The 15,907-nt window shown below is 33.7% G+C and overlaps 2 protein-coding genes and 2 long non-coding RNA genes across 4 annotated transcripts in view; all 4 read right to left on the reverse strand.

The window, feature by feature from the left end:
* Nucleotides 1-243: 243 nt before the first annotated feature.
* Nucleotides 244-3,333, reverse strand: LOC128157926 (glutathione S-transferase omega-1-like). Its single transcript, XM_052820601.1, has 5 exons — nucleotides 3,176-3,333; nucleotides 2,694-2,799; nucleotides 2,310-2,529; nucleotides 1,489-1,618; nucleotides 244-656 (listed from the first exon to the last, which is right to left on the reverse strand). Exons 1-5 carry the CDS (start codon nucleotides 3,201-3,203, stop codon nucleotides 409-411), a joined length of 732 nt encoding a protein of 243 aa, XP_052676561.1. The 5' UTR covers nucleotides 3,204-3,333; the 3' UTR covers nucleotides 244-408.
* A 2,060-nt stretch (nucleotides 3,334-5,393) lies between these two features.
* LOC128172925 (uncharacterized) overlaps nucleotides 5,394-15,907 on the reverse strand; it is a 29,689-nt gene continuing 19,175 nt past the window's right edge. The window contains exons 16-20 of the mRNA XM_052838665.1: nucleotides 12,398-12,546; nucleotides 10,646-10,884; nucleotides 10,287-10,344; nucleotides 10,017-10,199; nucleotides 5,394-7,535 (exon numbers count right to left, since the gene is read on the reverse strand). Of these exons, the coding sequence (XP_052694625.1) occupies nucleotides 7,404-7,535; nucleotides 10,017-10,199; nucleotides 10,287-10,344; nucleotides 10,646-10,884; nucleotides 12,398-12,546 (761 nt within the window). The 3' untranslated portion in view covers nucleotides 5,394-7,403. The remainder of the gene's footprint in view (nucleotides 7,536-10,016; nucleotides 10,200-10,286; nucleotides 10,345-10,645; nucleotides 10,885-12,397; nucleotides 12,547-15,907) is intronic.
* LOC128172943 (uncharacterized) lies at nucleotides 8,981-10,009 on the reverse strand. Its single transcript, XR_008242389.1, has 2 exons — nucleotides 9,287-10,009; nucleotides 8,981-9,020 (listed from the first exon to the last, which is right to left on the reverse strand). It is a non-coding gene; the product is annotated as an uncharacterized LOC128172943 (long non-coding RNA).
* LOC128172936 (uncharacterized) lies at nucleotides 14,052-15,423 on the reverse strand. Its single transcript, XR_008242388.1, has 3 exons — nucleotides 15,209-15,423; nucleotides 14,274-14,344; nucleotides 14,052-14,166 (listed from the first exon to the last, which is right to left on the reverse strand). It is a non-coding gene; the product is annotated as an uncharacterized LOC128172936 (long non-coding RNA).

Below are 15,907 nucleotides of genomic sequence, written 5' to 3' on the forward strand. Positions count from 1 at the left end.
TTATCATAGTATAGCTCTTCATTTATAGAAATAAGATTTCACTTTATTTATTGAACGATACTATGCGTCTAGTTTTAAAAACATGTCGATGCAGTGGAAATTGAAAACAAATACTGTATATATTAATGTGGAAAGGTAACATATGGATGGACGCTTGACAATCAATGATTAGAAAAGCTCGTTTGCGCTTAAAGCTCAAAAAGCAAACTTTGAGTAGTTGCAAATCAAAATTATTTTAAGAAATTTTTTTTTATTTTATATTAATTTATTTGAGAAACCAAATACAGCTGAAGAAAATAATTTTGAAACAGAAATTGTAAAACCAAATATTGTGTTACAGAACATAAAAATGTATATACATGTTAGTACCAAGTTGTTCACTTTCTCTTCGTTTATGACTGTGAAGTTTTAGGAATCTTTGCCCAGACCTACGTCATAATCAGGTGCGCCAGCTTTTGTACTTTTGTAAAATTCCAAAAACTGCTGAGGGTCCAGTCGACATTTTTGGACGGCCGGACATTCCGGCATTTTCTTTGTCCATTCACACAAAGCTGGATAGTCCTCTAAAGAGAACGTCAGCGGAACAACTTTTGCGAAGATGAGAATACGTTCAAACCATGGCCACAGCAGGAAGTCTAGCATCTGCACTGCGTTCCCTTCAAAAACATCGTTAAAACTATTTTAACAAGACATTGGACTTTCGATAAGACGTAACTACATGTATCTATTTATTGCTTCAAAACAAGTTAAAACTGACACATGATTCGAACGAAATATGCACAAATTGCACAATCTTAGCTGAAAAGCCGAACAAAACTTGTTAATTTCAAAGAGCTATGTCTGAAGGTTCAGCACTGAAATGGACAGGCCTACGTCACATTGAAGTTTGACACAACTATACCCAAAGTACAATGTCATGTAAAAATAGTTCAAAGAAAACAGAAAACTAGTCCAGAATTTTATAGCAGCGTATTATTGCCACATTCTCAACTTTAAAGTTAATTTCTTCAACTTTAAAGTTGGAATTTTCAACTTCAATTTTGGAAAATCAAAATTTAATCTTGGAAATTCGAACTCTTAATGGTTATTCCAGCTTTAAAGCTTGAATTTCCAGCTTAGGTTAAACATTCGAAACAAATAACTTGCAAATGGTATACAAGTGTATTTTGATTGTGCCATTTTCTACATGAAGTTAATAAAGCCAATTCATTTAAAAAAATCCGTCTGAAACTGAGAAAGTTATCTTAATAGATGTATTATAAGAATATTAAAGTTTGATATTCAAAGATAGAAGTTTGAAATTCTAACTTTAAAGTTGGGAGCATTAACTTTTAATTTAGAAACTCGAAGATTAAAGCTGAAAATTCAAGAAATATTAAATTTAAATTCCAAGATTCCAAGATCCAAAAGGTTGAAGTTCCGAGATTAGAGTTCCAATTTTTGACAGTGTTTGTAACAGACATATTGCTGACTAAAAAAGAAGGTTACCTCCAAAGTAGGCGCCTTGCCTTGCTGTTAGGCTGCTCTCTAACTCGGATAGGTTGTTTTTGATCTTTTGTAAACTCTCGGGTTTCTCTTGCGGTGGTGAACTCATCATTTTTTGAAAATCCGAAACAAACTGAGGGAAGATATATATCAGAAAACATATAAATGTACATCATGTCAGATTATATTTCAATAGATATATTCACCCCCCCCCCCCCCCAAAAAAGTATGAGCTTTGTCTTACTATGAACATTTTAAAGGGTTTCAGACTTTCACGTAAGGCGTAATTTCACGATTACTGAACGGTACCTCGACAAGCTCAAGATGTTCAGTTTTATTTTCCAATTTTTAATGTTTTGAATGGTTAATAAAATGTTGAATACTTCCTCAAAATTTGAAAGTCAATTATCGAGATACAAGCAAGATACAGAGTTTGAAATTCTTTGTTTTGTAAACAAAGCTCGAATCTTGTTATTGTTTAAATATGTGTTTTATTAGTGTAAGTTTCAATCAAATTTGCTTACTTCTGTTGATAATATAATTTATGAACACATGAATCAGTTTATTTAGTTTGCCATGAGTCAATTTGTCAAAGAAATGGTAATTTCCTACTTAACAATATTTGTATTCAAATATAAAACTCGAGCTTTGTTTGCAAACCAATAAAATATTACCTCTGTATCTCTCTTATAACTTGACTTCTGACATTCAAATTTTGGTCAATCGTTCAAAATAAAACAAGTTATCCAATTTATGCATACAAAATAAAATTTTGTTCTCAAATCATCTTAAATATTACCTGAGATGGTAATTCATCACATTACCTGAGAGAAGACTTCCACGGTCATCTTGTCCCGGGCCTGACGGTAAGGGTCATCTGGGGTCAGCTTGTTATCGGGATACACCTGGTCCAAATAGTCACAGCAGATAGCGGACTCGTACACGATTCTGTCATCTTTCTCTAAGGTGGGAACCCGCCCCAGTGGGTTCTTCTGCAGAAACCATTCCGGTTTATTTTTCAGATTGATGTTGACCACTTCATGTCTAAACGTAAGAGCAATACATTTCGATAAATAAAATATAATTTTAAAGCTCTATCTTTAATACATGTAGCATTTAACGAAAACGGACTCCCCGTTTCTTTATGTGTATGTTTCTCTCTCTCTCTCTCTCTCTCTCTCTCTCTGAGACAAGATATAAGTTATTACGGTATATTTTTGTATGTCAGGACCAGCAGGGCTCGTTGAGCATACGGACAGAACCTCATGCTGTATACTCGGAGAGTCCCTGCCTCCAATTCCGGACAGGCGGAACCTGTCAAACAGGACCAATAAACAATGCTGTACTCTCAAAACAAATATAACTAGATTTAGTTAATTAAGAGATAGAAATTTTTTTTCCTTGTTGTAACTTACAATCATTGATTACTTAAATTTTTAATTTCAAATTTAATTGATATCGAATCACAAAAAAAACCCCAATTAATAAAAACAAATATTTGAGCAAGATTAAATGAGTTTTCTCTTCACAACCCGTTTACAACAAACTGAAGTGTGATGAACGCTACTTTTACTTTAGAGTCGGTATCATTTAAATATATATATCAAATAGAGAAAGAAAGAAAGAAAGAAAAAATAAAAGAAAGAATGAGGACAGATTCACCCAGCATTGTTAACAGTTGAAGACTTACCTGTAGCAAATGATTGTTGGGTCGGCATTGGTTTTTACAATAATTTCTCTCTACTAACGAGGGTCCCTCTACTCGGGACTTTTATACCATGTCAGAGTTCTATATTCTCACCTATCCGAGAATGAAACGGTCCAGTTTTTCACCTTCCGTTCACTTGAAATCATTGATAAAGCGGGCTATATAACCAGTAGCTCGTGTGATTTAAACACGTTATTTACTCAACACCCGAGTTTCTTCAGATTCGTGGATTTCATTGCTTAAAAAAGTAGGCTAAAAATATAATTGTAAGAGATACAATAACTTGTATACATACATATTATTTCAAAACAATACCGGTGCACACAGCAAATAAAAATAAACCACAAGAATATCGGGCACGTTGACACGGATTATAAGCAGTATAATATATTTATATGCATTCTATAGAACAAAATTAATACTATGATAATGATACGTTGATAACAACAATAATGATCTTGCTGTTTCTCTTTTTATCCTTGCATACAATGGTGGGTGGGTGGGGTTACACTTTTCCACAAAAATATTCAATTACAAACTGTACGATCATCCGATAAAAAACAAACAATGATTCTGGTGAAGGAATACGTTTCAGACGGATCCAGCAATATGGAGAGGTAGGGGATGGGTCCAATCAACGAAATTACGTGTAAAATTCAGAATTCGTAAAAATAAAACAAGGATTTTTAAAAGAACTTTTCCCGTTCTTAAATTTTAAAAATCATTTATATCTCGTCACTATCTATTTCAACATCAAAGTATCTCCATTAGGACAAGTCGTGCCAATTTTCATATACCCCATGGTGAGCGTTATGCATGGATTTGCATAATTTCTAGCCTTTAACAAGTCTCCAGCAAGGAGGGCGTGCGTCTATGCTAAAAAAGAGGAGGTCCCTTACGAAGCCGAAAATAAATTAGACCACATACAAAAAGCTATCATAATAGTCGAATTTTTCATCTCTTTGAAGTTTTTATGCTGCACCAGTTTTCTGGATAGTTGTACATTTTCAATATGATTTACATGTTAAATCCTTTTCGGTGTATTTTTGTAACAGAATTTCCAATTCCTGGAAACATTTTTATAAAATGCATTTCTTTAGGTGTTACATGCGGGTATGAAATATGCTAGCATTTCATGATCAGCAAAATAACGTAAGCAGCATACATGTAAGTAGGTTATGTAATTTTCTTTTGTATCATACCGTTTCATAATTTGGATAAAGTGGTGTTTTTTTCTGTTGAAGCCGTTAGAAACCAAAATATCTACAATACGTATATCCCATTTTTTGCGACAGGTTTCCAGCGAATTTCAATTTTTGCACCGAGTTTTGAATACACATTACAGCAGTTATTTTACTTGATAAAGGGACAAAAAAGACAATTTTGATAGATTGTATACCAAAAATGAAAATAAATTATTTTTCAAAATTTGAAATACTATGAAATGATTTTATACTTTAATGATTATTTTTTGGATAATTATTTTTTTTTTGAAATTTTAAATTTATATGTTGCACTTGGAAAGCTTAACAAATATACATGTAAGGGTCAACATCCGTATTTTCTTTCTACAACTTTTGGAACATGTATCCCCTTATTTCGCTCAATCAAATAGACCTATGAAAAAGTCATGAATTAATTTTTCTTCCGTTTTTTAATAAGTTAATATGTGTGTTTTAAAAACATTTGAAGACGTCTTTATTTTTCAGAGAAAGTCCTGTAGTAGAATAAGTAATTTTGTAAGAACTAGATGTAAATGCAGATATGCAAGTACAAATACAATATTGTGCAGCGTATATAAATTCAAGATCGATCAATTTATAACAATTGTGGACAATCTGCAATTAGTTTCTAGTAAGTCACCTATCATGAAATATACAAACAAAACCATTAGTTCCAGAAGAAATCGGGTTCTTTCAACAAGCCGCTAAAACCGGATGACTGGTCGAGACTTGACAGGAACTTTGCTGTAGTATGTAAGGCTGACCGCGCATGCGTTATCATCAAGCATTTTTTCAATGTTTATGAACTTGCGATCATCGTCATTTTCCAAAATTTCAAACTATGAGAAATAAAAATGGTATAATAGTCTGAAGAACTTTTTTACGGTACAAAGTAACTTAAACATGTGACGGCGATGGTGTACAAGTAGTAAATTTTCCATAGTAAGAGTACGAATAAACAAACAAAAACAACTCTAAAAATTGTAATATCCTTTAATGTAAAAAAAAAAAATGAATAATCTATTCATTTCTGTTAATTCAAATGAAAATTGTTAAAGAACAAAAAAATCACAAAACTGATAGTGAATCATACAAGTAAAACACAAAGCGAATATAAGTATGCGCTGAGGACATACGATCTTGTGCAACACAAAAGACGTATAACATGTACTCTTTAAGGTTCATCAACACCCTGTACACAAATCTCAGCTTTAGGCCAAACATTTTTCAAAAGGGAATCCAAATCATAAAATTTTTTCCAGAAATTCAAACATCCCTTGTGGATATTTTATGATTTAAAGAGAAAATTTAGAGAAAGAACATTCGAAGTTAACAATTACATGTACCCCCCCCCCCCCCCCCCGAAAGAGTTACCGGTATTTGTTATCACGTGTACAGGATTAATGAACCTTCACCTTTCATTAATATATAAAATTAAACTGCAAGATTGACTTTAACCTTCCCATTAATACACATGTGTATTGCAGGTTTCATGAACCTTTACCTTACTATTATACACGTGTATTCAGTTCACAAACACTAAACTTACAATTCAAATACATGTAAGAATCATTCTTTGGTCTGCTTGGTTTAAAAAAGTGTGGTAAATACGCCCTTTGGTATATGATCTAATACAAAGCTATAATGTTAAGGCATTTCAGACATTACAGGTACAATCCTCAAAAATATATTTGAAATGTCTAGGAATCTGTTTTCTTCACATAACTGGTTTTCAAAGTACATGTTTATGCCCAACAGAGCATTTGTTGTCACTGTTTGAACCAGGTATAATGAAGCAAACTGAAGTCAAAAATGTTTTGGGAAACAGTTCAAGTGACATATCAATAAATTAAAGGTAAAAAATAGAATACAATATTTTGAAATCTACAGTAAATTATCATCTGGGTATATATTAACTTGATTTACGTAAATCAAAACACACACCCTGTAACAGAAATATATGTAGGCTCACGTATAAAACAAGGGCATTACAACCGATCAAACTCAGAGGCTTTCTGACTTCTCTCCCACATACTGTAAAACGTTACACTGATTCAATGAAGAACACAATTTTACTGACTTGAGACAACGACTGTCTTATATTCCATGTTTTGCTGATCTCAACACTGACAAGTAAAATTAATACTCTAGATAGTACACGAACTCGGCTTTGTTCAGTGTCCACTACAAAATCGTAGGATACAGTGTGTTCGTATAAAATAATACGATTTCGAGCCATTAATTACAAAATGAATTGATAGCAATGCAATCTGAAACTTCAGATTAATGTAATTAGATAACCTAAATGAAAAGATCGTCTATCTTATTCTCAATATCTCTCACACTAAAAAAATAGTATTCAAAATTCATCACCACAAACAAACACCTCAATCTGGAATATAGAAGAATGCTTTTTTTTGGAAAATAGATATTACACTCAATATGAATACAAATACCTTTCTGCAATGAAAGCACACAGTGGATTTCAGGATAACAAATAGCAGTATCAAAAAGGCATAACGTGGCAATCAGTCATATCATACACGACAATGAAGATGAAAAGGGGACAAAAACACATTGATTGTTGACGTCATCGTATACAATGTCAAACTTCAATCGGCAAACTACAAAGTTTCGCATTCTTCCCAAAAAATCCAAATTAAACACAATGTGGACTTGTTCTTTAACAATAATGCTTCATTTGTTCAGATTACCATTAGGATAAGATTCGTTTAAAACCTGATTCAGATTAAGATACTTTTGTAAGAAAGTATAATACTAGGATTGTAAGATGTAATAAACTTTGAGTTCCTTCATTTCATTTCATTTACAGAATTATAAATCTAAATAGTAGCTTAACATTTCAAAAATTAAAACAAAGAGTACAAACATACATGTATATATTTTGGACTATATGGAAAATAACCACACCATCTTTCAAACCACTCAAAAACAGCCAGGTCTTTATTATATATACTTGATCCGTGTTAACTTTCCTTTGGCTTCCCCACTGATATACCGTTCTGACAAGAGCAATGAGTAATCACGTGGTTTTTGGATTTCCCATCATTCTCTGTTTTTGGATTTCCGATTTCGCCAAGCCCTGACCACTGGTAAGCCTAGAAGTAAATAAAGCAACAAGTTTAGCTTTTTAGAAAAAAAAAAACTTACCGTCTTTAAAGCAAACCCTAAACAGCAATTAGTCATCAAAGACAGCTTAATTCTTTTTTCAAATAAATGTCACTTTCCTCTACATAGCATGGCGAGTGGAACATTTTTATGTCATTATATGTGTCTTTTAAGCCTGCGTGTCTAAAATTTAGAAATGCATATCCGAGCTTGTAAGTTTAGATCGACTATAGTAGGGTAAAAGATATCTAGGGTCATAGGTCATAGACTCGTATTATTTTGATAAAATCAAAGTTATACCACTGCATTCAGCATCTTGTTTAACTGATATTATTTTTACCTATCTAAGGTGCAATTAACTTTACTGATATTAACCATACCGCATCCTTTTTTTTTTTTTTTAATTTTTTTTTTTACATTTTAGGGTCTTCCGTATTGTTCTCGTTAGGTTTCATTATCTCTATTTTTCACTATTATTATAATTCTTTTTTTCCTAACATTTTTCCTAAAACTCAAATATCTCAAATATGCGTATTTTTATGAAATTTTCACGAATATTTCAAAATATCAAGGTCTTTTATCACGCACATTGTTGTTGATGACGTTACTGCCAGTCGGCTGTTATATTCGTTTTTATTTTGGTCAAAAGTGATTTTGTTCTCCCTTTTTTCTCAAAAACGATTAAAAATAGAAAGTTGAAAGTTTCAGGAATGATAGATTTTTGAATTCCTAGGGCCGATCAGGATCACGATCGTTCGTCACTTCCGGTCCGCTCAAACAGCATTTTAGGAAAATTGTGTTTTAAAAATTTTTCAAATAAAACAATTTACAATTTTTTTCCATCTGAATATGTTTTAACATGAGCAGGTCGTCCGTCACTTCCGGCGTCACCGGAAGTGATTCCAAAATTTCAGTTTTTGGAATTTAAAAGCATATACGTTTTATAGACATTTTTGAACTGAATACAAAACTAAAAACCGTTTTAGAATCGGACAACGCATTGCAGAGATATTGGATTTTAAAAATGACCTTTTCCGGAAATCTTAATTTTGCAATGAAGGACCAAAAGTTAGTTTAAAAGGAAGTTAATATAGTAACTCGTACCAAATGACAACATTTTAATTCAACCCTATCATTAATTTATAATCAAACGGAAGACCCACTCGTTGCTCGCAACGAGATCGTGTCTAGTTGTATTAATATTTGAATAAACGTTACTAAAAGAAAAACAAATAATTTCAATAAATATTATAGAATATTACTTTCAACTAATTGGACCTGAAAATCAAAGGCCGAATTTCATACATAGCAATTTGTATTGCTTTTCCGTTTTCTCACTTGTTTTAAGATTTCAAAATCTACGAAATTTGTTAAGTCGTACGTGAAAAAGATCATCAAAAATTATCTCCCTTGCGCCGAACAGTATTTCAAGCAATAAAATAAATGTTAATTTTCACATAATACTTCATAACAAACTGAACTGAACTTTATTTATTTTACAGCGATTGATAAACAAGTTCTTCAACTTATATTAATATCTCTCGTTGGCACGGATGTTAGCGCGAGGGGGTCATTGGTGTGGGAAGAAGCCGGAGGACCCGGAGAGAACCCACGTGTCCAAGCGGGCGACCGCCATACCCTATCACATACTACCTCTGTCGATCACGGGGATCGAACTCGGGTCGCAGCGGTGAAAAGCGAGTGCATTGTCCACTACGCTACCTGGACACTTCATAACAACTGTATCTGTATCAGAACTAACATAAAATTAAGACCAAGTCACATGGACAAAATACTAAATTCTAGACAAATTCCCAACCCCGTGCTTCTTTTTGTATCATTAAGGTGATCAAGATTGAACGACACATTGGTTTTGTCACTTAATTAGCATTTATCCCACACGGGAACGCTAACGTCCAGGGTTCTGGAGCTGTGAGCGTCTGAATGACCCGGATAGAACCTACCCAAGATACACCAATCACTCGGCGTGGCCCGGGACTGGGATTTCAGCAGGGAACCAACTTTTAACCATCCCTTCACGTAGAGATGTTCTTAATTTATCTCCAAAAAGCGTGAATGATATACGACTTACCACCCAGTAAGAAGTGGTCGAGACGATAAAAATTAAGGTAAAAGTGGTTATTTACGATGGTGGATATATACGCGTTTTCTACATGTAGTAGTCTAACAATACACGTGGGCATTAAATACGCGGATGCCTTATTTACTACTCTTAAGTTTTTAAATATAATTACACGGGCGGGGGTATTTTACGAGGTTGCCGTGTAACTAGTGTAGATTTCCCTATCCCAAAAATAACAATTTTACCATTCAGTAGTTGAGTCAGTTTAACTTACGGTTACTACTTAGTAAGAAGTGGTTGAGTCAATATAACTTACCACCCAGTATGAAGAGGTTGAGTCAATATAACTTACCACCCAGTTAGAATTAGCTGAGTCAATATAACTTACCACCCAATAAGAAGTAGTTGAGCCAATGAAGAACCCGGCCGCCACATCCTGTATGTGGTGTTTGTTGTCAGTGATGCGTGACATCCCTGCATAAACCGCCCACAGAAAGCCCGCCCACTGAAATATGGCCCAGCCGATGTGATACCGGTTATTTCTGTTTATAAAAACTTCTTGTGTAAAAATCTGTAAATTTAAATCAAGATTTAGCTTATATTATCGACAAGGTGTTCTGAAACAATACATGATTTCTATATTAAAATAATTACTCACTATCAAGTACAGCATTCCAAAGGTGGTAATACCGGCGTGGCTCGACGGGAAACTCCGCCTGAAAAGTTCGGATGGAATTCTCAAATGCAGGCACTAATATTATTACAAAATTCAACAAAACAGGTGTAACTATTATTTTTATTAAAAGCCTTCAAAACTCTTTAACAACCCCCCCCCCCCCCCACACACATTAATTTCATAGATTCTAAGGCAGCTTTTCTGCCACACCCCCTGCAATAATACTTTACATGGATTTTATTGCAGCTTTTGTGCCCCCTGTACCTGCAATTACTCTTATACAAGGATTTTATTGCAGCTTTTTTGCCCCCCCCCCCCCCCTCCCCGAGTTTAACACTTACATTGATTCTATGGCAGCCTTTCTGTTAGTCCCCGTACAGTTGAACTCGGAGACGTAACCACTGCAGTTCATGCCTGGCCACTCGGGTTTACATGCTTCAAAGAAGTTTGGCCTTAGCTCCCCGTAGAACAATTTCAAGATGTTCATGAATAAATAAATCGACGATATTCCGAATGCGTACGATACCCACACTCGGTATAGCTTTTTTAAAGGTATCACATTGTATGCAGTTACTATTACCTGAAATAAATAAACGTATTTCGAATTTTAATTGATGTTTTTTATTTCTTAGATAATATATCAATAAATTATGTTTTAAACATTGATTAATAGATACTTAATTGTCATAAATTTTAAAGTATTTCAACGTCAAACATGCATAATGCATGAACTAGCTTGTTTTAGTAAATTTTACATGCGTAAGTATTATTTTGAAGCAAGAGAAAGTTGTACAAATGCAGATTCGGTGTAGTTATTACACGATATAAATCGGAAAACTGCGAACCAATAATTCAAACAGGAACGATAACTGGAGTCCGCCTGAGTTCTGACATTGGACCCCGGCCCCAACCTCCCTTTGCGGAAGTAAGCTAGCTTGTGGTGTGTGAATGGATAAAATGGCCATTTAACAGTATGGTGTGAGAGCGATTAATTCATTATTATCAAACAGGTTTGCGACAAAACTAAATTCTATACGATCCAGTTCTAACCAGTGTAAAAACGACTGTCTGCGAATATACCCATTCCTTTAACTTTAAAAAAATCTAGGGTTAAAATATGCAAAAAACATATTGAAAATTTTCTAAATATATAATATTTCTATCAAATAAAATGAGACAACGTTGATAAGGTCATAGTGTAATTATCAGGAATATTAGTAACATATCACCATTAACATCATAGACCTCAAAAATTAAAAGTTTTTTTTAAATTCACTGGATATGACTGTTTTCTTTGTTGTTTCAAATGACTGCAATTGCATTCTAATATATATATATATATATATATATATATATATATATATATATATATATATATATATATATATATGAAAAATCTACTCACATATGCTAGTGACTGGATATGGATTTATGTGCTACGTCTCTCTCTCTCTCTTCTCTCTCTCTCTCTCTCTCTCTCTCTGTATGAGACCTCCGCCACCAGTAGTGTAGAATACAGACACCCATTATATACCCTATCTCTACTACTTACAAAAATCAAGGGCAATGTGCCAGTGCCATATATAAGGGAATTAGGGATAGTGCTGTCGGTATAGGGATAGCTAAATCTCCGCTCCCCACAGAAAAAGCCCCGGATGATGAACGGCTCCGTTACTTCCAAATCGACCGCAAAATATAGAACTGAAAACAAAAAGATGAGGTGCATGCATAAGAGGTAGGTAGAGCATGGACATGTTCTTCCGTTTCCAAACGCCTCGACCCTTATTCAAAAATAAAAAGGATACTCGAAAATCATTGCTGCTGGGACACTTCAGTGCATTAGTTTGTGTGTGTTGCTTTTTTTGGGGGGAGGGGGTGGGTTTTTTTAAGCATATTTTTTTCTACATCATATTTCTTTTTTAATTTCTATACTTTTGGGTAATGAAATTTTTCGGCACTTAAATTTTTTTTTTAATTCTGTGGAAAAAAATATTCAGGTTTGTTCTTGAAGAAACCAACAACGATCAGCTGGATAGGGTCGAAGCTTTCAAGCGGGAAAGAACATGTCTGTCACAATAACCCTCCAGACTTACAAATACAAGCGGCAGGCCGCCCGTGGCGTACACAGCGTTATTGCTAATCGAGCCCTCCTTGTAGGGACGGCCCAGGGATTGGTCTGAGCAATAGAACCCCTGGACCGAAATGGGCTCGATTACTTCTGTAATTAATGCGTAGTATAAAACTGAAACACAGGAAAATCAGACACGTTAGACTTTGGCATTCATATCATAAAGGGGAGCTTAAGCTGACATACATAAAATAAGCAGTTTGAACAATTATACATAGAATGTTAATCCTACAATAATAGACATTAATTTGACAATTGTGTGCAACGAGAATAATAAAGATATACAAAACACTAATAGGGTTTGTAAGGTTTTATGCTCATATATACATGATTTACCTCGTCCTGTAATTGCCATAAATCATAAAGTGCTCTCTCTCTCTCCCTCTCTCTCTCTCTCTCTTAATATGCTTACACTTCCAATATTATCCATTTGTCACTTCTTGCAAACTTGATAACCAAAAGCAATGTATGCATGCATGATGAAGTGATTACTTTCCAATTCATATGATATTGCTTGTGTATCTGAGAGAGAGAGAGAGAGAGAGAGAGAGAGAGAGAGAGAGAGAGAGAGAGAGAGAGAGAGAGAGAGAGAGAGAGAGAGAGAGAGAGAGAGAGAGAGAGAGAGAGAGAGAGAAAAGGGGTTGGTGGAATTTAAATGCTCAACTCATCAAAAACTTAAAATATTTCCAAGTGCATGTATGCAATATGCATTTCTGCGTTGATCCTGATAGGATAAAGACATTGATCCTGTTACAGACAGGAAACACTTACAGAGGTTAATATGAGGCTCGGTGTCACGGAAATCTATATCTGATAACGGTCTTTCGTTGATATCTTAAATATCGGTCTCTGCTCCGGTCAACCTGGCGTAATTTAAACAACAATCTGGATGTGTTTAACAACGACTATTGTGTGGACTTTGATAATGTGTATACTTAAATCAAAGCGGAGGACAAAGTGTGAATTTATACATTGATACAATGTAATTAGGTTGCAATAAAAAAAGAGGACGGCCCTAGTTTTAAACACGTGGTTCACTGCTTTTACATGAGTAGAAGTATAAGGATCGAGTGTTAATATCAACTGACATGACATGCTTAATAATTGATGGGTTTGATTTGAACTAAAAGTGTGTACTAGTATACATGTACATTAACGACATATTTGTCAAGTCATATGAAAGTACTCCATCCTTGAGAGCTCTCTCTCTCTCTCTCTCTCTCTCTCTCTCTCTCTCAACCCCCAAAACATATTTAAATATTGAGTAAAAATGTGATAGAAGAAGCTAGAAGTCAGCTTGTCTTGTTTCAAGTTACGGTTTAATTTCACGCATGGGTAAATAATGTATATAAATAGGCATGCCAAGCAAATTTTAAAATGGTATTATGAGATTAAAATCTTTGTATATTTCAATTCTGTTACCTGCTATTAAGCTTAAAAATTCATTGCTTTTGAAAATTTCCAACATTATTTATTTTTAAATTTTTTTTGAAGTTTGCACTTTTAACATTTACAATTGAATTTTTACATACAAAATGTCACCTTCATTTTTATACCTTTAAACCACTGAGAATTTTTTTTTGTTAATACAAAACTCAAGAGAATTGATAAAAGAACAATGTCCAGTGTGAAATTTTCATTAAACATACAATTTTATTAATTATAATTAACAATGAAATGAAAATTTTCAGTTTATTTTGGTCGATCAGCTAGATCTCTGGCCCAATGCAATGTCTGTAAATAGAATTTAAAAAATATTAATTTATGTGATATTTGTATATCAATAAGATGAATAAATAAACAAGATATCTCAGTAATACTATTTACTAATTAATAATTACCTGTTTATAAATGAATCGGAACAGTATACAGTAGTCTTAACTCGGGAACCATGAAATCTCTGCTAACATGTCTGAAACCAAGCAAAAGTAAATTTTGTAAGATATTTTAAATTTTAAACAAATTGTATGATTAATGGACTGATGAAATGTATTGCTTAAATAAATTGAAATGTTTAAGTTTTATTTTCAGTGATGAAGAGTAAATTTATGCAATTCTCATAATTATCATACAGTGTATTATTAATACTAACACCAATATAGAAATGTGAAGTCTGAATTGAAAAAAACAACAACCCACAACTATAAGAACAAAACAAACAAGACAAGCTTTTAACAAATTTGTCAAAAATGCTAAGTAATTTTCTGGCATTATCTGAACATGTTTTGCTGGCTAAACGGCCATCCAAAATTTTCCTGACAAAGGAAAGTTAAGGAACACAGAACCCCACTCTTTGCCTTTCAAGTACCGTACAAAGATGAGAACTCTTTGACATACTCTTGATCTGTTGAAAGTAGTGAATGAATGCCATTACAATATGTAAATCGCCTACCATAATCAATTCAATATACATTTCGAATTTCCTCTGTTGACATATCGAAATTATCGTTAAAATCTTAATATCTGATCAAAGATAATCCGTAATAAGAACAATTTCAATAATATGGTTTCAAAATAACTTTAAATACAAGCATAAACCACGCTAGATATCTTTGTAAATGAAATAAAAGGTGAAAATCAGTGTGAAATATGGGAGCCGCCATTTTTGAACGGAAACGAGGCTATCAACACACCACATATTATTTTGACAAAATATACATATTGTCGTGCATCCTTACATCATTTCTTATAATAATTAACAACATAAAGTATGATATATTTTACCTATCATAGTTAAAAGGGTGCCTTTGCATTTAAAAAGACAAAACACACTTACCGCTCTCTTTCAACTTATTTTTCCTTGATTAAAACACGTGTTTCTCCAGAAATAGAGAGTAAGGCATCCGCTCGGATCATTTCTTAAACTGGTTCCTTTAACATTCGGAATTTATCGTACGTTTTCTTCGAGTTGTAAGCCGTAAAAGACAACAACCCTCATGCCTAAAATACGCATGACGTCAGAGACATATAAAAATAGAGAAGAGCGAGTTACGGCCCTTTGCTCTAGCATGCCTAATATAAATACAATCACATGTTAAATCACTGATTCGCAACAAGGCAGTAAATTGGAAATAGGAATTACAAAATATCCACTTTCGACCTTGTAAAAGGCACAGATGATAAAGTTATAATTTCACTGATTATAATTTCACTTCATACTACTTTCTACTTTCAGTTATTATACATTCACACCGAACAGGTACACTGACGAATCTACCGTGACCGCTTGTTGCTGGCCACAGCAACGTAAATAATTTATTTACTAACGATACCGAAGCAATCACTTACCGACAAATGGTAGAAAAACTTCAGCAACAGTTTTGACCAAGTTCAGACTATCCATTTTGAAATTCTACCCGCGGTCCATCCGAAAACCAGGAATAAACAGGTCGGATCGTTCAATGTCCACCCGGTTATTGTTTTTATATTAGAGTGATTTCCCTTAGAAAAAAAAGTAAAATCCAGAATACATTCC

The sequence above is a fragment of the Crassostrea angulata genome, chromosome 1 (genome assembly GCF_025612915.1).
Source record: "Crassostrea angulata isolate pt1a10 chromosome 1, ASM2561291v2, whole genome shotgun sequence".
NCBI classification, from domain to species: Eukaryota; Metazoa; Mollusca; class Bivalvia; order Ostreida; family Ostreidae; genus Magallana; species Magallana angulata.

What these genes read in the sequence shown, in the direction of transcription:
- LOC128157926 (XM_052820601.1), bottom strand. Translation starts at nt 3,203, where the DNA reads ATGCCGACCCAACAATCATTTGCTACAG. An exon ending in CCAACAATCATTTGCTACAG is followed by an intron (nt 2,800 to 3,175) that starts GTAAGTCTTCAA and finishes CCTGTTTGACAG; the next exon opens with GTTCCGCCTGTCCGGAATTG. An exon ending in GCAAGGCGCCTACTTTGGAG is followed by an intron (nt 657 to 1,488) that starts GTAACCTTCTTT and finishes ATGTTTTTGAAG; the next exon opens with GGAACGCAGTGCAGATGCTA.